Source organism: Lepidothrix coronata, unplaced genomic scaffold (assembly GCF_001604755.1).
Source record: "Lepidothrix coronata isolate B3197 unplaced genomic scaffold, Lepidothrix_coronata-1.0 Scaffold63, whole genome shotgun sequence".
NCBI classification, from domain to species: Eukaryota; Metazoa; Chordata; class Aves; order Passeriformes; family Pipridae; genus Lepidothrix; species Lepidothrix coronata.
This window is the reverse complement of record NW_016690243.1, coordinates 32,516-53,833: the sequence shown is the minus strand read 5'-3', so window position 1 is coordinate 53,833 and position 21,318 is coordinate 32,516. Positions and strand designations below refer to the sequence as shown.

The following is a 21,318-nucleotide window of genomic DNA, read 5'->3' as shown; positions in this document are numbered from 1 at the left end:
AATCCAACTCTGTTCTCTGAGAGGCCTCTCTTTATTCAAACAGTAAAGGGCACAAGATTCATCTTTTCTGTCACATACGGGATGAGGAGATTAGAGACTGGCCAAAAGACTGCCTGCTAGAACAACATCAACTTGAAAAAGACACCACTAATGCCATAATGGCGCTACTGTGGTGTTACTGCTGAAACTCTTAAAGAGAAAGGAAGACAGGTCTGATGAAGGGAAGGATCTTAAGAAACTTTCCCCACAAATATGCCGTGTTCTGCTTTCACACATCATGCTGGAGAGATGTAAAAAAGGGATTTTAGAAGGAAAATGCACGAGGAAAAAGGAGCCTGTTATTATCAGTCCAAAAAAGCATGGACTTACCTTTCCAGTTTCTTGGCTAGGCCTTTTCTGGTTTTCACTTCCTCCAGATACAGCTCTTTGTACTTTTCCACTTCTGCCTGGGTGGATTCTTTTTGAAAAGTACTGTCTTGTTGGGTATTTTTTATCCTGTCCAGTTCACATTCAAGATCTCTAATTCTGTCTTTTAGCTGGTTTCTTAGTGAAGCATGATGACTGGCTCTGATTTGTTCTAATCTGTCCTGGGAGGCTGCCTGTGCCTGAAGGAGACAGTGCAGCTTCAATCACCACAAGAAAAAGAGAACTCTCTGCAGCAGAAAATTGCATGTACCCAATTTCAAGGCTTTACTAAGAGAGGCAGCTGTGCCTCCTCACTACCAGCAGCAATGAAAGCAGAACCCTGGAGCTACTATTATACAAAGCTACTAATGAAAGGACACTCTCTCTGTAGGACAGGGCATATAGAAAAGGATTCCTCAAAGACAACAGGAGGATCTCCCACCTCCACAACTTCATTGACTCCTTTTCTGAGCACTTTCCCCCCCTACAAGGACAAAGCAGCACCTGTAGGTCTGGCCATGACAGCTGGCAGTTGCAAAACCCATTGAAGGATGAGCAGTGAGAACCAGGCCAGCGGACAGAGATACCCCCAAGCACTGCAAAGTGGGAATCTGCCTTGGGCAGGCTTTTGATTCAGGGACCTGTCAGCACATCATACACCCATGACAGCCCTCCTGCCCAACCATATTGCCTTCTCCCACTGCCTTCAGGAAAGGCAGAAGTACAGCGCTAACACACATAAAAAGGCACAAATAGTAAACCACTAATAACTGATGACCATAAAAACAGTCTACATAGCGCCTACGGACACTTGTGAGAAATTCACTTACTTGCAAAAACAGATTGACTTCTTGTAGTTTTTGTCTTATTTCTTGTCCAGCTCGTTCTTCCACCTCCCTTTTATGTTGTTCTATTTGGCTGCGATCTACCAGGTTAGTCTCCGAATGATGTTGTAGTTTTGCCAGCTCTTCTTTCAGCTGGGATTTGCTCTTCTCCAGGTTTTCACACTTCCTATGCAGGGTGGATAGCTCTTCTTGCAAATCCTGATTTTTGGCTTCCAGTTGCATGCATTTTTTAGATTCCCTGTCCAGCTGCTGGGAAAGTTCACCAACCTGTACACAGAAGAAGAAGAAAAAAAAGAAACTTAAGAGTGATCTAAAGGCAGTGAATTCTATGAAAATCTCTAACGGGGGTGGCCATTTGGACTGTTGGCTCAGTAATAGAAACTAAGTGCAACCAGGCTCTTCTTTTCCAACCAGAACAGTTTTTACATCATTTGTCATAGGATTCCTCAGGTTCCCATCCTTTCTCAGCTCTTCTGGACTCAAAAGGAATCACTGCAAAGGCAGTAAGTGATTCTACAGTGATGTCTTCCAAACCCAAGTGTAGCTCTGAAAGATGGCCACTTTAGTAATGAATCTGAGTAAGGAGCGGAGAAGGAAATAAAAGGTTACATGCCACTACTGCACAGGCAGAGCAGCCTCAAAAGCACTGCTGGGAACAGTCCTTCTGAGTCCCTGTGACAAGATGGGCTGAAAGAGCTACCCGTGAGCAATAAGTTACAGATTTTTCCCTGGGAGGAACCTGTCCTCATTGTGCCCTGGGCAGCAACAACACTGTTGAGAAAAGTCAAGTGTACCTGTTCTGCTCTTCTTGCTGAGGGCCTGTGGGAGGGCTCCCTGGCCGGTGAGGTCATGCACTCTGGCAGGCTGGCTGCCACTCTTGGCTTGCCCTTCCTCTTCAGGACAGCCTGGCCTCCATGAGCCCTTACACCTACTGCTTTGCCCTTAACATTTGCATCTTTACCCATAATGATAACTACCTCCGTATTAGTTATAGTCATCTACTACTGTAATAGCAGAAGGAGCATTAAGAAAAGCCCATCAAATCCAAAATACAGCCAAGGAAAATAAAAATTATCAACATGCCAAGAAATATACGGAAAGCATCTCCCAGGTTTCAAAAGAAATAACACCACAATAAAAAAAAAAAACAACAAACTATGTAGAGCTCACCTTTGGTCTTAATCTACCAACTTCACTGACCATTTCAGAATATCTGTTCTTCATTTCTCCCTGCAAGTTAAGCTGGGACTCAATTTCTCTTTCTTCATACACCCTTAGTTTCTTCGTAGCTCTACTCAGAAGTCTCTTCAACCTGCACAGCAAATTAGTTAAGAAAACCATGAAACACAGGAGCCTTTTCCATATACTCTCATGTAATCAGTGGAGACACGGCTTTCCTTATCTTTAACATGCTTGATACCACCAGGAATTGCTGAGAAAAAACATTATTCCTCATAAATTACTTAAAGCATCCAAAGTTCAGCTGAAAAGATGAATAAAAGATCTCCTTCTCCCCAGGAGAACTCCAGGGCAACCTGCGTTGGCAATTCCTCTGGCAAGTATAGAAAACTATAGGTTCATACAAAGAAGTGCCTTGCAGGAACTAACACAAGGCTTGAATTTGCCCACAGAGTTATGTACACCTATTTTTACATTAAAGTTCAATAAAACTGGATTTCTACTCTGGGATACCTCTTCACCATATCAAAAAGCCATACCTCTTGAAGTCTTTCTGAAGTTCTAAGTTTCTTTTCATTTCTTGGTCCAGGCGCATTTCAACTGGGCGTTTCAATTCGACCAGTTTCTTCACTTTCTTTCTTTCACTCTCACACTTTCAAAATAGAAAAGATACATGATGCACACAGAGCTAAAAGCAATATTGAAGAGCAATACGTGCCTCTAGCACTCTCCACAGAGAGGCTGCAGCACATCTGCGTCTTAGCCAAGTTCCACAGAGTGCCAAGGGACAGAATTCCTGAGAACAGTTAAGCACTTTAGGTTTCACATCAAACAGGCTGATACTGAACAACAAAAACAAATGCCTTCACTGAAGCAAAGGTCACCTTCTCTTTCAAGCAAAAAATGTGGAAAAGATGCTACAGAATACTTTGGGTAGTTCTCTACTCATAGCAGGGATTATGTAGGTATGCTCATCATGGGAGAATACAGATAAATCTAATGTGATCTTTAATGACCAGGAAGCAGAGGAATTTGATCTCTTGGAATTCTTTAGTGTTTTATTTCCCCCCGCTGTTACCTCCATCTCTACTTTGTGTGTATTTACTTATGTATTTGTTGCTTTGTACTTCCATTATTCCTCTACAGAAAAGGAGAAAAGGGAAAGACTGCACACCTTTGAAACTTTGAAACTGTCAGCCTTTCTTTTTCCCAAGCACTAGTTCATTTGCCCAGAATTCCTTCAGTATGTTTTTCTGCAAGGCTTTTAAGCATCCACTAGCCTTAAAACATGCTGCTGTTCCTCCATGGATTGCACTGCAAAAATGAAGGACTTCAACGCTGCCCGGAAACCAAGGGGTTTGAAGATGACCAGAAGGAATCCAAGAAACACTGGATAATTGCAGCCCTACTTGATGTGCTCAACTAATAGCAAACCATACTGGGAACTCTTCCAACAGAACCACTCCAGAATTTACACAAAAATACACAGTTAGCTGGATGATCCCGAAATCACAAGATACTCAGAGCATGAATGGCAGGGATAATAAAAAAAGCTGTTTATGTAAGAACTCAACAGAAGGATTAACATGCTTCTCCCAGGTACTGGCTAGGTCTCTAGAGAATTTTCTGGGCTTACCTGTTCGAAGAGCTCTGCCTTTTCCCTGTCAAGCTGAGCAACACGCTCCTCGAGGTTGGATCTTGACTTAAACTGCTCTTCCCACATGCTCTGCAAATCCTTTGATGTCAGAGCCAGCGCATTCTGCTTTTCCACCTGTAAAAGCAACAGTGGCAGAAGAAGAAACTAAGGTGACTGGAAAGAAAACAGTGCAATAGAAAGCAGTAACTTAAACGGAAACTGGCCTAAGCTCTGCAAGGTCTACGGTTAAGCTTAATGTGGAGTGTAAAACACAGCTCAGGAAACATAACTGAGAAACTGAAACTGATAGAAAGAATGAATGCTCTAGGCGTGACAAGACAAGGTTTCATCTTTAGGGAATAACAAGACATGCACACACACACAAAATCACCCTGCAACTTTCTTCCAAGGGTTCTCCAGAGTTCATGCCACATACTTTCTAATATGTGCCCACTATCTCTAGTGCTCACCACAGAAAATACCCTATCCTCACGGCTTCTGTAACAGTTGCACATCTCCTGAGAGCAAGAAAATGTTTTTAAGGTTATTTTTGGTTCTGCCTAAAGGGACAAAGATTTGCCTAACAGATACATTTGAGTGGAACAGAACTTGGTGATTCAGTTAAAGTATAAAGGCCGGAAGATGACAAGATGCCTTCAGTGGCATTTTTTAAGGAAAAAAAAAAATAAAAAAAGAAGAAACCAAGAGATGTCTGCTGGCTACACAAAGTCACAAAAACCTCAGCACAAAGTCTTAGATAAAATAATTGTTAGGATGTATGACTTTCTCAAGTGTCCTTACAGACAAAGTGAAACACTGGGTCTTGTGACAGAAACTAACATGGCCTCAAGGCTCTAACAAAGTTGCAAAGATAATGTGCATCTCCCAACTCCAGTCTCCTCTCTCAGCTTTCAGCCATAGATCTCCCCATTGTCCACAACATCCACCGTCGCCATTATCTCCTATGGTTTAGCCCTAGTAGATAGCTAAGCATCCTACAGCCACTTTCTCACTCCCTGCAGGTGGGATGGGGAAGAGAATTCATCAGATGAATCACGCTGATGAACACAAGTATTTTGCACACGGCAACACAGATGCAAAACACAGCAGCAGGGAAACAAGGAAATTTACAGCCTTTTCCCTTGACAGTGCCTTGCCCTAAAACCAGACAGGTATTTGACAGTTGTGTGCCTGCACAGCCCACCCAATCTTTTCATCAATTACCTACACACAAAAATTCAAAGACCAGAACAGGCATTCATAGAAGCAAGTCATCTACCTGCTTGTGGTGGTCCTCTGCAGCTGCCTGTGATGTCCGTAAGCTAGTTATCAAGTCTTCCAGGCGGTTGTGAACCTACAGAAGCATTACAGGAAGCAAGAAGCCACACTGAGACTTTCTAGATTGAAGTTTACACCTCACTACCAAAAATAAATACTACATAAACCTCTTCACTTCTTTATTCCTATATTATTTACACTCAGCACCAATGATCAAAATGGCCTTAGTTTGGTGCCACTGTCATACTGCCAGCAATCATCACCTCTGCCGTTGGTAGCAGGGAGAGAGAGACGACCATGGCGGATATTAAGGATCTTCAGTGAAAATGGGCAGGAGTAGCTTTTCTCATCCCCCTGTACACTTGAAAATCACATCCTATTAACTAAAGGGGAACAATGAGTATTGTAAATGCCTTTCTACTTCTCTTGACAGTATCAGTACATCAGAAAGTTCAACTTTCACATGTAGTGTTTCTCAAAAATTCTTCAGCTCTAATTGACAACTACAGCTGTAACAAGAACCCTAGTTCACTGGTTACAATACGAAAAAAAAATCACTTCATACAGGCCACAGATGTAAGCACTTTATCAGACCTAAAACTGCGTAGAAGCAGTGGGAAATTCGAGGGCTCACACTCAGTTCTGCAAGTACCACAGGAATTCCTCTTCACTGTTTCATGAAAACACACACGCAGCAAGTGGCCAAAGGAAAAGCAATTCTGCACAGAAAAAGCTCTGGGAAGTATAATTTTTGTTCCAGTTTTATGATGCCAGCCAGGCCTCTGGCACAAAGGCCTTGGCATCAATATACCCTGCGGAATTTCCACAACTTGATGAATACTTTAAATGAAACACACTGCAACAAGTAACTGAAGCAGCATCTGATGTATAATACGTATAAAGCGGACAATAGTTACACGAGTGTATTACTTGCAAATCCTTATCTTTTGGAGTGTTAAGTTTGACTTGCTATAGTCTCATGTGAAAACACAAAACCAGGAAGCTGGGGAGTGGCACAGGCTGCTTTCCAAGCAACCTCTATTCAGGAGAATGCAGCATATGAGTTCCCCTAGGCTCTCCACCAAAACCTCATCTTAAAGTTTCCCCACAGAAATAGGTAACTAGGCTCAGAAGTCACAGAAAGGGAGATTTATGACCAGCTTACTGAGGCAGAGGCTTGCAGGTCTCTCTGAAGGACTTCAATCCTATTGCTTTGTTGCTGGACAGTGGCTTCCAATCTGGTGTTTTCAATTTCAAGGCTTAAAAACAAATACAGGTCTTACTATGAACATCCACCAGAGCAACAATGATGCAACAAGGCTATCTATTCTGTTGTTTCCACCCAATCCCCCAAAGCGACAGACACCTCGCTTCACTGGGTTACTCTCTTACTGTTGCACGTGTTCTTCCAGTTGTTTTAGAGTGGTATTAGTCTCGGAAGATGCCAACAGGAGGTCCTGCAGTTTCTGGGAAGAAGTTATCGCTTCTCTTTCTTTATCATCCAAGGCAGTCTTCAAGTCACGAACGCAATGCTCAGACTGAAGATGCTTTTCTTCCTCCTCCCGCAGCTGTAAAATCACGGTAAGAATCCACAGTTGTCAGGTGAGCTTTTACGTAGAGGAGCCAGCTGCTGCTGAAGAACTCAGGTGCTGCATGTATGTGTGCATACCCTCTGCCCAAAGAACTGGAATCAATTCAAGTACCTTCAAAGCTTCACTTCTACTACCCAATGAACACAAGCTCTATTCCTTTGTCCTCTTTTACAGCAGCCTCTCCCACCCCTCCACTGCTTTCCTACAGCACGGTTCTAAGCACCGACACTGTGCCTCTGACCCTTTCAGTGACTTAGGATGCTCTTTGTACCCTCTTAATTGCTCCTCTGTGAAAATATGAATTAAAAAGTTCATTCTTCTCCTATAGTGACTATAAGCTATAAACACATCAATTTATTGTGCAAAGCACCTTAGCAAATACAAATTTCTGTTCAAGTAAGGACATAATGTCCTCATGTCAAAGACATGGACACCAAGTTTATAGAACAGTGCAATTGAATCACACATCATGAAATCTATCCTGTTGATTTTTCTCCTAGATTTTTAGGAAAACATCCACTCCTTCTTTCAATAGCCACCCTCAGATTTATTAATATAATTACAGACATTGTGTACCTTGGTTTTAACCTTTTCCAATTCCTTCTGCAAGCGCAGCTTGTCTTCCTCCAGGTCACTGCGATAGCGTGTAGTAACTTCAAGTGAAGCTTCTGACATAGATTGCTTTTTAAGAGCATCAGCAAGCTCCTGCTGCAGCTGTCTGATCATGCCCTAATGAAACAGTTAAATGAGTATTAATAAAGTGGTAAGAACATGAAAAATATTATGACTTATTTGATTACTCAATTGAACCTGTCTTTGGATCGAACTCAAAGGTATGAAATGTTGCCTGCCATCAGCAGGCACATGCACAGATGATCACTGCTCCATCTTTTTCAGCTGAGCTCCTCCAAACTCTCATCAGCTGTTCATGTTTCCTAACACATATTAAAAGTTCAAGTACTATTCTTCTTGAAACCAGGCACAAGCATACATTGCAATCGTGTAACATAATCCAAAGAAATCTGTTGTAATGCAAGAGCCACAGTTTGACTGCAGATACTACTCTGATGACCAAAGGCAGGACTTCATATCATTCTTTGTTCTATTTCTCTCTTTTAAAAATATAATTAAATGAATACATATATCTGAAAGCTCTTTTGAGATATACTTTATGTTGAATCCCATTCTCTTACAGTTGTCTTACTGAGTTTAGAATAACAACTGCCTACATACTGACATATTAGGTTTACCAAAACATAGTATCTTCAAAAGGAACCTGTTAATTTGGTACTAAGAATACACAGCAATTCACCGATTAAAATGACGGACGGTATTGCTGGAGTTCTCTCCCGACACGCACCTTAACGTAACTGACAAATGAAGAATAAAGTAGTTATCTTACACATGCAGATATTAACCTCACTCAGAGATCCTGGATTTATTAGGAAGAAGGAAATGTAATTTTAAATCACTATTCAACTCATTAAGGGAGACAAACCTTATACCAGTGTGTCTAAATACTGAATGGGATTAGTTCCTATTTTCCAGAAAGTAAGGGAGATTAAACAAAATGGGAAAGCCAATTTTTAAGTCATTGCTCTATCTGGAATTGGTAGAACACTCTATCAATAAAGAACACTCTACCTACTCCTAGGAACACATATAATAATGCATTCTCCAGCCAGACTCCTTAGAACCCTCAGAACATACATAAATTAACACCTGAATACTATAATACTCTTCAATTTTGACAGCAATTTACGGAGAAGAGGTTTTTTCCTCTGAACTTAATATAAATCGATTCCATATCACTTCACTTGTCTGCATCTTCATTTCTCAACTCTCATATATTGGATGGTTCTTCCTTTTATACCACTCTTATTTGTGCCATCAGTGCAATCCTTATAAAACCCATCAAATATATAAAACCATTCTATAGGACAAAAAATGGATTAAGAAAAAGATGAAAAATTTCTAGAGAAAAATCACCTTTTTTGATCAAAGCTTAGATTTGGATACCTTTTTTCTGTTTTCTGCTCAGATCCCATTTGCCAAAACCTTCCACAATTTCAAGAGAAACACAACAAACTGGAACAAATCAGCATTATCTGGACCCACGCATATAGCTTATACCTGGTACACTTTAGAAACACAAATTAATTTCAAGAACTGACAAACTTGTTCTTTCGAAGCCTCGATTTTACCTCTCTCTCTATTTTGTCAGTCTCATACTTGAAGACTTGTTCTCTTAAATCGGTACACTTGGCATTTAATTCCTTGTTTCTCTCTTCCACCAGGTAAACTTGCTTTTCAGTATCAGCTCTGAGTTTGTTGAAAATATCATTAAACCGATCCTGTACATCATTCACTACTTTTTCTTTGATGATCCCCTTGTTCTGCACATCTTCCAGTTGCTGACGGAGCAAAAGGTTTTCACTCTGGAGCTGGGCCAATCGCTCCTGCATGGATTCCTGCTTTATTGTAAGTTTGCTTACTTGATCTTTCTCAAGTTGTCGAGCATGATCGTATTCCTTTGCCTGACACTGGGCTTGACTTAATTCTTTTTGTGTCATTTCTAAAAGCAATATTTTTTCTCTGAGCATTTGTTTCAACTGGTGAAGTTCATTTTCTAGACCATTAGCTTTGCTTTCAGCTTTACTCAGCTGCTGAGACAAGCTCTTGTTGGTTTCTCGCACATCAGAGAGGTCATGATGCAGCTTGTCTTGCAAGCGAAGCCACTCATCACGTTCTCTCTGAAACGTGCGCTCGACATCACTTTTGGATGACTGATGACGTTCAAGTTCTTGAACAGTAGTGTTCAGGCGGGAACGAAATGATTCAATTTCTGTCTCTAGTCTGTCTTTGCTTTCTTTTGTTTGCTCAAGTTTGGAAGTTAGCATTGCAGATTCTGTCTTTAGTAAATTCAGCTGTCCATTGTACTGAAAAACTGTCTGCGTTAAGGCTTCTTCATTCAGTTTAAGTTCCTTTTTGAGATCTTCATTTTTTTCTTTCAAGGTCTCATTTTCCTCTAAATATTTTCCTTCTTCCTCCTGGTGCCTAAGTCTTATTTGATCAAGTTCTAGTCTTAGCACAGCAATCTCATCTTGCAGTAACTGATTTTTGTACAACAGATCCTTTTCTCTCTCAGTGTCGGATTCCTGAATGACAGGGAACATGAATAAATAGCCAGCTGGGAAATAAATCTACAGAAACACTTCAGCACTGAACTGCATTTTAACATTTCTAATTGTGAAGCATGACTTCAAAGATAAGAGTAAAATTTCAGGAAATATATAAGCTACTCTATGAACCCATGGACATGTACAATGCATGCACAGAATGAGAAGTGTAACATACCCATAAATAAACATCCCAAATATACAATGATTTTTTTTAGCTTAAATCAGCAATTAAATAAAATTATTTAAAATACCTCAAGTATACCTTCAGGTATAAAGCTTCTAAAATGATATGTGTATTCATGCCTCTGAAATATTCCCTTTAAGTTTAATTTACCTGTGTTACCAATCTGGTAAAAACAAGGCTAAAGAGGGTGTTTTCCTTCTTCAATATCTTTTTAACACTTTTTCTTTAGCATTACTGAAAGTTAGCTATACAACTGAACCATCCCTGGAATGCAAGAGTCTTGTACATTGCTTGTTTATTAAATAACTTTTTTCCCACATAAACATATCCATCCTATGTTAATTGGGCAGCACAGCCAAGAACAAGTAATTCTTCCAAGAACTCCACCTGCTTAGTAAATTCAGATTTTAAGACAGTGTTCAGGATACTTTTTCTCCTTCAATTATTCTAACTAGTACAGAGAGTTTAATTCATTGCTTATCTTCCTTCATAAAATTTTGGTATGGGGAGGTGGAAGAGAAAGGCACACTTAAAGTAATTAAGTTTGATAAGGAGTAAGTAATTAAAAAAACAAATAATGGGAACAGAGAGTGAATGTCAAACAGCTTTCTTCCTGGTCAACCTGAATGTAGGTAGCTATGTGTTTCACTGCTAGAAATCTTAAAAAGTGATGATAAAACATCTGGGAAAAGAAAAACATGACAGTTAAAAAATGGTGTAAATAGTGCTTTCTGGTAGTTTTCTACTTGCACATGCAATTAAAGTACCTACAGGACTGATGCTGCTTTCCAGAACTTTTAAAGACATAAGGGAAAATGGAAGACGTATTTACAAAGTTAAGTTACACTGGGAAACTGTAAATAATCAATCAAGCAGCAGAAAAATTTATATAATATTATGACTTGAGAATGAACATGATGAAATTTAATTAATTAGGGGAAAAGTCTGCTTACATCTGAATTTTTTCCTATAGTTCTTCTTGTCTCTTCTTCTAGTTCCTTTTGTCTCCAAAGGTGGTTGTTCAAAATGCCTTCTTGCAGGGCTCTGGCACTCTTTTCCTGAGAAAGCTGTCTCTGTGTTTCATCACGCTCTTCTTCGACCTACAATAATACAGTTAAACTATTTGCTTCTTGAGAAAAATCAGAGCTAGCAATATCTTCCCATTCTCCATTTTATTTTTGTAAGTATTTTTGCTTCCCCACAGTTATAATAATCCATCTATAAATTTTCATTTTCTTCTGAAAAATTAAGAAGAAATACAGAATGTTTGGTAGGAATTTAGAAAAATAATTCAAAGTTTGGCTGTACCTGAAATACAAATGAGAAAAAAAAAAGAATAGACTTCTTGGAAACCAACTGTTCTCAAAATTTGGCAAGTTACCCAATGCCTTGTCCATGAACTAAGTACCTCCTTCTTTAGGCATATTGAAACACAACACCAATAAAAAAGAAGCAGGAAATAAGAAGACAAAAGTTTAACTGATTATTTAAGATACCTGTTTCAAGAGCTTTCTCAGTGTCATTAACTCCATTTCTAAATTTCTTGATTGTAACTCAAGTTGCCGTTTCTCCTCCATCTCTTTACAATATTGCTCTTCTTGCCTTCTGAGTTTTTCTCTTGTTTTCTCATAGAGTGCTTCTACTCTGACCCTCTTTTCCTCTTCTTGTTTCAAAGTAAATCTGGGATTTAACAGAGTAGTTGAGAAACTAAAGAATTGATATAAAAAGTAGATATTCCACATGATGAATTTGTAGAGACAAACCATAAAAATGTTAAATATTGTCAGACTTTATATTTTTACTATAATTTTTAACTTTTTAAAGAATTCTAACTTCATTCCATTATCCATGGTATCAGTTTGATAAGATAAGGAAATAAACCACGGAGTGTTTTATCCTTTGTAAGTAAGTTTACATAGGTAAATATACAATAGTACACAAATTTCTGTAATTTTTAAAGAAGTCATCTTCACATTAGAGACACTTCATTCAAAAGGAGTATGTTGTCTTTTCAGACCGAAGCATCATAAAATTTTGATTAATATGATTAATATACCTTTTCTTAATACGCTGAGCATTGCCTGCATGTTATGGATTCAGTGATTGCAAGTCATGCTGATGAAGCAGCACATTACTTATCTCTCTGACAGACCCAACAATTTTATAACAAGCCTTTTCTAAGTCTAAAACAACTGCTGACCACAGAAAGAGCAAGCAGTTTCTATTTACTCCAGAATGAGGTCAGTGTTCAAAAATATATTTAGAAATGCACAGGGTTTAAATTTAATGAGATTAAAAGTAGTTTTGAACCTTAATGGATCTACATCTGGGAGAAACATCAGCAATTTAATTTTGAAGGCAATTCATACTGAAAGCCTTAGGGAATATCAACTTCTTTATTAACTGAAACAATCAGCAACAAACACCAATATGGGAAGAAATGGTCCACGGTACGTCCACAGTATCCAAACAAAAAAGCAGTTTTGTGTTTCACAATTAATTTTAGTATGTTTTTCTCATATCCCTTGCAACAGTCAACAAGGAAAAAAATAACATAAAGAAAGAGCTGGCAACTGAAAATCTCTTTTAAAAATTCTGCAAACCAAGTATCAGCACCCATTAATAAATTATTCAGAAGATTGACAGTAACATTTGTATTTCAATGGTTTATATTGCAAGGAAAATGCTTTACATATTTTAGGGTAATTTCACAAAAGAAAAAATACAGCTTTTATAATTGTAAAGTTAACATCCCTTTGATAATTTATTTAGAACAAAAATATTAGTTATTTGTAATTGATACATATTTGAGAATGTGCTGGCTTTGGCTGGGATATCCCATACTGTATGGCATCAGTATATACAGCAGGCAGAAGAAGGAAGAAGCAGGGGGATATTCAGAGTGATGGTGTTTGTCTTCCCAAGTCACTATGTGTGAGGGATCTCTGCTTTCCTGGGGATTGCTGAACACCTGCCTGCCCATAGGAAGCAATGAGGGGATTCCTTGTTTTGCTTTGCTTGTGTGCATGGCTTTTGCTTTCCCTATTAAATTGTCTATATCTCAACCCATGAGTTTCCTCACTTACACCCTTCTGATTCTCTTCCTGATCCCACTGGTGGGGGAGTGAGTGAGTGAGTGGCTGAGTGGGGCTTGGTTGCCATCTGGGCTTAAACCCTGACAAACTGCTGGAGTCAAATCCAGGCAAACCTAGGACTGGCTTTGTCTTCCATATACCAGAAAGTGCAATGCCTCAAAGCTCAGTTGTGTCAGCCTCTCCTCACAGGGCTGCTGTTCCTGCTCCCTGACCAGCTTGGTAGCTCTCTGCTGAATGCACATATATCAGTTAAGATCCCTCTTGTACTAGAAGGCCAAAAATTGGACCCAGGGCTCTAGACGCAGTTCAGCAAGTGCTGAGTAAGGGTAGATAATCACTTACTTCAATCTCCTGTTGCACTCTGTGGACTTACCTGAATTCCTAATATTATACACCAACAGAAGCTCCAAAGACACTAACATACAAAATTTATATAAATCCTCTCTCTTATAAATTTCATTTTCCCATACAAACTCTCTTGATCTCTTCTCTTGTTGTTAAAAAAAACCCTGAAAACAACTTGCAGAAGATTTTAGATGGAGCTAATATTCAGGCTTTTTTTCCCCCTGACATTATGTCAGTTATAGCATAACTTGCCCAAGAGATTAAAAAAAACCCAAACTCAAAAGACTATAAACTTCTTATCCTACCACATACATCATCAGCACCTTCTGGCACATTAACACTGATGAGATAACATGTTTTCAGGACACAAGGATACATACTTAAGGCTTTGGATATCACTTTTCCATTCCACTTCTTGATGAGCCAATATAGATTTTAAATCTTGAGTCTCTTCTGCTATTAACTGTGATTCTTCCTTTTCACTTTCCAATTTTCTTACTTCTTTACAGACAGCTGTATATCGATTTTTTTCATGTTCTATTATTTGTTCATATTTAAGAAGTATGTTTTGAATTTTCAATAAAATAGCAGAACCTATTTTGAGATAGAAAGATAAAGCTGCACATATGCACAAATACTTTCTAATGTGTAAATTATTTAATTAGGCATAAGTGGTAAAGGTTTGATAGTGGGAAGACTGCAGGTACTGCAGAGGTCTCAGTGAGAAGAGGCCAGGGGTTGCCTTGTGCCAGGCAGAGACAGTTCCAACGGACCCACTGCAGGGCACAGTTGAGCCTCTCAGTCATGCTGGTGGCACCTCAGGGAAAAATATATTTAGGAGAGGGCAAAACCACCACACAGGTAAAGGAAAAGGGGGTAACAACGCAAACAACAGTGAAGGTCAGTGAAGAATGAGGGGGAAGGAATCTTAATTTTTTTGGCTTTGTTTCTCACGGTCCAAATTTATTTTAAACTGTAACAAATTAAGTTTTCCCAAGTGGAGTCTGTTTCGTGACAGTAACTGGTAAGTGACAGTCCTGCCTTTGTATTGCTCTTCTGGCTTTTTCATCCTATTTTGTCCTGTTGAGGAGAGGCAGTGAGAGAGCAGCTGCACAGAAGTTTGGCCCTTAGCCAAGGTTAATTCTTCTTATGACAATTTATATGTATATATATATATATATATGCGGGGGTGTGGGGGGGGTGTGTGTGCTTTATATATATATATATATATGCGGGGGTGTGGGGGGGGTGTGTGTGCTTAAGTAAAGCCACCCAGTCAGCGAGGAGGCTGGGGGTGCACAAGTTGTTGGGAGGGGACACAGCCAGGACAGCTGACCACAACTGACCAAAAAGATACCCCAGATCCTATGGCATCACGCTCAGCATATAAAGCTGGGGGAAGAAGAAGGAAGAGAGGGATGTTTCAAATAATGACATTGTCTTCCCAGGTAATGAAGCTCAACTATACTTTGCAAGAATCTGCTTCTTCAGCTCTGACTAGACAGAGAACCGATGATAAAGTAAAGCAAGTGTACTGACAATGCAGGCAGACATCTCAGGTTAAGGTGACATAATTTCAAATCCTTTGAGACAGTTCTCTACCCATAAAGAAATATTAGACAGAAATATGAAATTAAAATATCTAGGAGGGCATGCAAAGAAACCATGTTTTAAAAGAGAAACATGTAACATCTGAAGAAAAAGCAACTTTCAACATACCTGTATGATCCACGCTAAGCTGCTCTAACAGCAGCACAGCCTCTTTGTACGTGGATGTTGGTAATGCGACATCCTCTGAAGCTGTGTCAGATGAGTGAGTTAAATCAAGGTCATCAGTTACATCCATGCCGACCTACAAACAGTATTTTCTGTATACAGCTATATAGTATTGCAGATCCTTACAAATGCATGCATGACTCATTCTCTCATTCACAGTTCGTAAACTTCGCTCAAATATGATGAAGGTACATACTAGCAGCAATTTGTGCATCTGGTCGATCCCATCTAAGTGATTAAAAGCTGGTAAAACTATTTATTAAGAAACTAATTTACAGTACCTTGTTCTTTTCACTTCCTGTTTTTGCTGCAGGTCTGGAAAATAGAAATGTATTTCAGTTCTGGCAGGTTTATCTTGCATTATGAACAATATCAAAGTTGCTCTGAAAACCTAATTTCAGACGGGAATTAAAGTAAAATTTAATATAAAAATTTTGTTAAATGTAGTTGAATACTGGAAAAAAAATTTGTCTATCGTTGTTGCTATTGGAAGACTATTTTTTTCCACAAGATATTAAGCAAATACTTGAAAAAACTGTTCTCTGCACTTCACTCAAAGTGAAAGGAATTGTACAGATACAGATACGCAGACAGACACAGTTATGTGCATTCCCTGTTTAATACCAGAGGTTTAGCTCTCCTCAGTATTGAGACTCTTTTTTCTTACAGGTCAAATGACCATAATTTTGGATTCTCTAGTGTACTCGGGATGGGGTTAATTTTCTTCATAGCAGCCCACACAATGCTGTGTGTTAGATACCTGACCAAAACAGTGTTGACAACACACCACTGTTTTAGCTATTGCTGAATAGTGCTTGTACCCTGTCAGCAACTTCTGTCTCTCATTTTGCCTCCTATACAAGTAAGTTTGAGGTAGGTAAGAAGTCAGGAGGACATACAACTGAAGAAAAAACAACAAAACAAAAAATAAACCCTAAGATGCCTGCAATGAAACAGCAATTTCACTTTTTTATAAGTCTCTCCTCTTCCTTTTTAAAAATATAAAATATTTCTATGTTTAGGTACGCACACACTCAGGTAATTATTCACATTTGTGCCCACTGACCTTACAATTAACTTGGCTAGGATGTTCTAAGCACTCTGAGCAAAAGATAAGTGTTTTGGAACACAAAAGGCTTCAGGTCATGTTGTCACATGAAAGAACAAGAACCATTGTACATATCATGTTTACAAAAAACTTCCTTCAGCTTTAGGTCAATTTTTATCATTAAGTAAGTTTTATTTATAACACTTCTTATATTCAGTACCTTTCTTCATCTTGAGATGTTTCACTGAAAGTGCTATCATCCAGTGTTTGAAAATGATTCCCACTGGAAGAGCTCATCTGCTGATGAGCTGTCTGCTTCAAAGTCTGTCTTTTATTCTTCTTTGCAACTTTGGGATTCAGGGCAAATTCACTGCATTAAACAGAAAGAAAAAAAAACCCACCAGTTGAGTAAGTTTACAGAAAATATTTCTGTGAAACAGCCATACTTAAGATGATGTCCAGAAACAACTGAGACAAAAAGATATCTCCAATAAAACACAGACTTAACCCTAAAGATTGTAAGTACTTACAAGTATTTAAAAAACCTTCCCAAAGGAATGAGGCAGAAATGTACAACCTGAACTAGATTCAGGAAAGCTGAAATATATCTTATATCCCTATTAAAAGAAGTATCAAGAGCAGAGATTCTTTTGAAGCACAGACAGGAAAACACTCCTGCTTAGTATTACCTAAAAATATCTGTGTTTCCTTCAAATTTTTGAGATTGGTTTGGTAATATCATCCTTTCCCTTTTCCTGACAAAGAGCACCCAAAATTATTGAAAACACCACCTGCATGCAGATCACTTAAAATCACCTGGAAAAGGGAGACAGCAAAATAAACTGCAAGTTCCTACTTGGCTTTTCTGGATAGTTGTTTCCTACAAAAATAACTGGTTTTTTCAGTGTTTGACTCTCATTTTGAAGACTCATTTTGCCTCAACATTATAAGGAAGTTCATAGGAATGTGGTTTCTCTTTTTTTTTTTCATTTTATTTTTTTTAAAGCAGGCAATAAATTTGAACCTTCATTATGTGCTTAGGTTTCAAAGGTTTTTTTAAACTATTTTTCTTGAATGTTTGTGATGCAGTGGCCTACTCAGTATGGCTTTCAGTACTAAGGACACTACTTCAACTAGTACAGTATTAGAAAACCTAACAGATACTTGAGTAATGCTACAAATAAGCATTAGGGATCGTATTTCAGTTTACCCTTTCAGTGGCATTTTAATCAATTTTGACCTCTCCTCAGGTGAAAAATTCTTTTTGTCCTTTTCTTCTGTACTGTTTTCATTCTCCATTTTCAGACAGTCATTCTTTCTTAGAGTAAGCTTTTCTTTCATTTCCCTATTAGTAATGTTGCCTGGCGGTGTACTTAATTCAGCAACATCTTCCTGTTTTGCCACCTTCTGCATTTTCAAACATCTTTGTTTGCTTTTTTCCTTCTCAACCTACAAAAAGAAAGGCAAGTTTCATGTATTTCTCAGTATTTCCAGAAAAGAGAAACGCAATATCCAAGATTGAATAATTCAGTGTTTACCTCTGAAAAAGCATAAAATGAAAAAAGAAATAATATAGAGAAGTATTTTCACAAAATTACATTACAAAATGTATTGCCATTGAAAGTACTTCGAATTCACCCATGATTCTATGATAGAACAGAAGTATAGTCCTTAGAAAGAAAACAATCGTGTATCTTAAAACATGAACAACAAAGAAGTGAAAGCATTACTGATGGATTAAAGAGTTAGAAGGACTGCACAATGTTAGTTGTAAAAACAGAAAAAAAAAATCAAGTGGAAGTGTGCTCGGTTACTGCTTCCTCCATAGGGAATGGGTAGTGTGGCAGGGGAGAAGATTCCAAACCCACAAGCAGAAATAGTTTCACAGCAAACGGGAATTTTACTGAAGGGCAATGAAGACACATCATGCAGAAATCATAGCAAATGAAAAGATTGGTCAAGACCCTGTTCAGAAGCTATTTTCATTCTCTGTGTCAGAATCAGAACTGATTTAATTGTGTGCAGTTCTTTTTATGTCAATTAAATGATAACTACTTACACTGGAATTGAGTGCCACCTACTGTTAAACTGGAAAAATAACGCATTCTGTGTTTTCCAAGAAGGGGTAAAAGGGTGAAAAGGGCAACTCTCTGCTGCTCTCTTTATTCATAAGCATCGTATTGCCATTAAAACCACAACCAATTGGCACAAAGCATCTTCACTTAATGATGAATAGCTAAAGTGAACAGGACCATTGATATAGAGAAAGCCTAAAGAATAAGGAGTAGCAGGTGAACTACCTCTTTTTGCAGCTGTACCTTCTCTTTCTCCAAAGCCAGGAATACTATTTGCAGCATTCCTACCTTACTCTTAAATCTCTCCATATCTTGTTTTAGTTCTTCATCAAGATTCCTTTCCAGCATGCCACAAGATTGCTGAGCATTTGCAAAAAGACTTTCAATTTCTGTTTCTCCCATATTATTATTGTTGATAAGGCAGTCCCTGGGAACATCATCATTAAATCCAGAGTATTTTTCAAGTTTCCTTTCTGTTATGAAAACTGCATTTTCATCACTTGTAGAAACAGCTCTTATTTTAGGAAGAGTATTAGAAATCTCACCCAAAATACTTGATTTTAAGCTATGACTCAGGGAGTAAACAGAACTTTCCTCTGCATTTTCACTACTTGCATTATCATTCTCTTCTGTTTCCATAGCAGGCATTCTCTTTTTCTCTCCTTTTGCCAGAGACACCTTTCTGTTATCCATATTGTTAGTGCCATCTTCTTCATCTCTATTCCAGGTATCTTCCACATTTGCCTTTAAGCTATTTTCATCAGGAAGGATACCAAGACTCGGAATTACAATTTTCATTTGGGGTACTTTTCCATCTAGCATAAGTTTAATATCTCCAAATTCACCTTTGCTTTCTAACTTACTACTTGATTCTGTCACAGGAGAGGAAATAATGCGAGAACTCTTCAGTTTTTCACCAAAGCCATCTTCTGGGATTTCTTTCACATGGGAAGCAGTTTTCCCAGTTTCATTTTCACCAAACAACTGCTTCAGCTCTGCTGTAATGTTTTTAAAATTTGTTTTCAATTCCCTTTTCTCCTTTTCAATCCACAGTTTTTCATATCTTTCTTCCCAAGGTTTCAGACTTAACTCCTTATCAGTACTGTACGATTCCTCATTTTCTGCTAGGGCTTCCTGATGTGAAATTTCTGCTTTGTCAATTTGATTTTCATGTGCTCTTTTTTCTATCAAGTTGGTAGTTTCTAAAATATACTTATCCTTAATAAACAGGTACAGACAAAAAGATTACCAAGAAAAAAAGAAGTTACAGTTAATCTAAGTCATTTCTGTTGCAAACTCATCCTATCACATAACAGAAATAATAGAATCAAGATATTTTTGAAACAATTTTTATAATACAAAGCAAGGGATACTAAATTAACGGTCACTGAATCATCTTTTTCTTAAAAACAGAAGGACTTACTTTAGAGACAACAGTTTTTCTAGATTAGACTTGACTGGACATTAGGGTTACTTTTATCTTCAAGCCTGCCTGCTTTCTCTAACTGGTGGCCTTTGTTAGAAAGCAATTTATTTTTTCATGTTTTATTGTTTTAATACCATTTTTCTTTGTAACTGCCAACATTTTCTCATCCTCCATTCTCCATTGTTTTCTACTGTCCGGCAGTGTATTAGCTAGCTAAGCTAATACACCGTGACAAGCTTTTTACTGTCCACCACACAGAGAATTGGCTAAGGTAGGCCTATTTCTTCAGCCAAGATACAGAAATTTTAAATTCCAAGGTGCCTTATTTCTCTCTAGAATGCCCTCTGGAAAAAAAAACAAAACCTTTCTCAAACACTTACTAACATGGCCAAACAAGCACGTATTTTGCAGAGGCAGAGAAAGCATCAAGAAGGTCACAATATTTAAATTTTTTTATTTCATCCTTCTTTTACCTGGCATGTTTAATCAAACAGATCAGCATATTATATACAAATCTCCCTGTTTACTTGAATGTGCCTTTTGCATAGGGAAAAAAGTGAATTTCACTGCACTGTTTCTCAGCACCATGCAAAAGGAAAAACACTGAACAAAATTTAAGCAAACCAGCTGGAAACAAATTAGTGTAACAGCAAGTATCTAACATAATTATAAGAATTTTTCCCCACCATAAGAAGACTGCATCCCACTTTACTTTGGGCTGTAATTTCTACAGGACTTTCCCTTCAGAATTATTCATTGACTGGTAAGTTTTCTTTACATTAGCGTATAATACAATTTACTGATTCAGACTCTAATTCAAAATATTTGGTGTTACATACCCACACCCCATAGTTTTCAAGGGCATCCTTGACATCTTCTTTTTCAGCTGATGATGACATATGAAAGGTAGATCCTGAGTACTCACCTACAGTGAGAAAACAAGTATTTTGATAAACTGTATAACCTAATTCTCCATCTACCGCCACCACCTACGTCTCCTAGAGCGCTTCCATCAACGCTGCCTCCGTTCAATCTTAAACATCCACTGGTCAGATTACGTGACCAATACATCTGTTCTAGAGCAAGCAGCTGTCACAAGTATTGAGGCCATGTTACTGAGAACACAGCTGCGATGGGCAGGGCACGTCTCAAGGATGAAGGACCACCACCTCCCTAAGCTCATGCTCTATGGTGAACTTGCCACTGGCTGTCACATGAGAGGAGCCCCGAAGAAAAGATACAAGGACTCCCT

The 21,318-nt window shown here is 38.4% G+C and overlaps 1 protein-coding gene across 9 annotated transcripts in view; it reads right to left on the bottom strand.

Moving 5' to 3' along the window:
- Positions 1-272: 272 nt before the first annotated feature.
- Positions 273-21,318, bottom strand: part of ANKRD26 (ankyrin repeat domain 26) — a 45,898-nt gene continuing 24,852 nt past the window's right edge. For 3 of the 9 annotated variants that reach the window (XM_017817855.1, XM_017817857.1, XM_017817858.1), the window contains 19 exons: positions 20,906-20,991; positions 18,866-19,858; positions 17,776-18,014; positions 16,786-16,935; positions 15,799-15,832; positions 15,461-15,593; positions 14,122-14,335; positions 11,798-11,981; positions 11,255-11,401; positions 9,140-10,093; positions 7,512-7,664; positions 6,736-6,911; positions 6,509-6,602; positions 5,345-5,419; positions 4,066-4,200; positions 2,969-3,081; positions 2,421-2,562; positions 1,236-1,517; positions 277-605 (listed from right to left, as the gene is read on the bottom strand). In XM_017817855.1, the coding sequence (XP_017673344.1) occupies positions 366-605; positions 1,236-1,517; positions 2,421-2,562; positions 2,969-3,081; positions 4,066-4,200; positions 5,345-5,419; positions 6,509-6,602; positions 6,736-6,911; positions 7,512-7,664; positions 9,140-10,093; positions 11,255-11,401; positions 11,798-11,981; positions 14,122-14,335; positions 15,461-15,593; positions 15,799-15,832; positions 16,786-16,935; positions 17,776-18,014; positions 18,866-19,858; positions 20,906-20,991 (4,544 nt within the window). In that variant the 3' untranslated portion in view covers positions 277-365. Of the gene's footprint in view, positions 606-1,235; positions 1,518-2,420; positions 2,563-2,968; positions 3,082-4,065; positions 4,201-5,344; positions 5,420-6,508; positions 6,603-6,735; positions 6,912-7,511; positions 7,665-9,139; positions 10,094-11,254; positions 11,402-11,797; positions 11,982-14,121; positions 14,336-15,460; positions 15,594-15,798; positions 15,833-16,785; positions 16,936-17,775; positions 18,015-18,865; positions 19,859-20,905; positions 20,992-21,318 lie in introns of all 9 variants that reach the window. The other 6 variants (XM_017817854.1, XM_017817856.1, XM_017817861.1 and 3 more) reach the window with 4 other exon arrangements.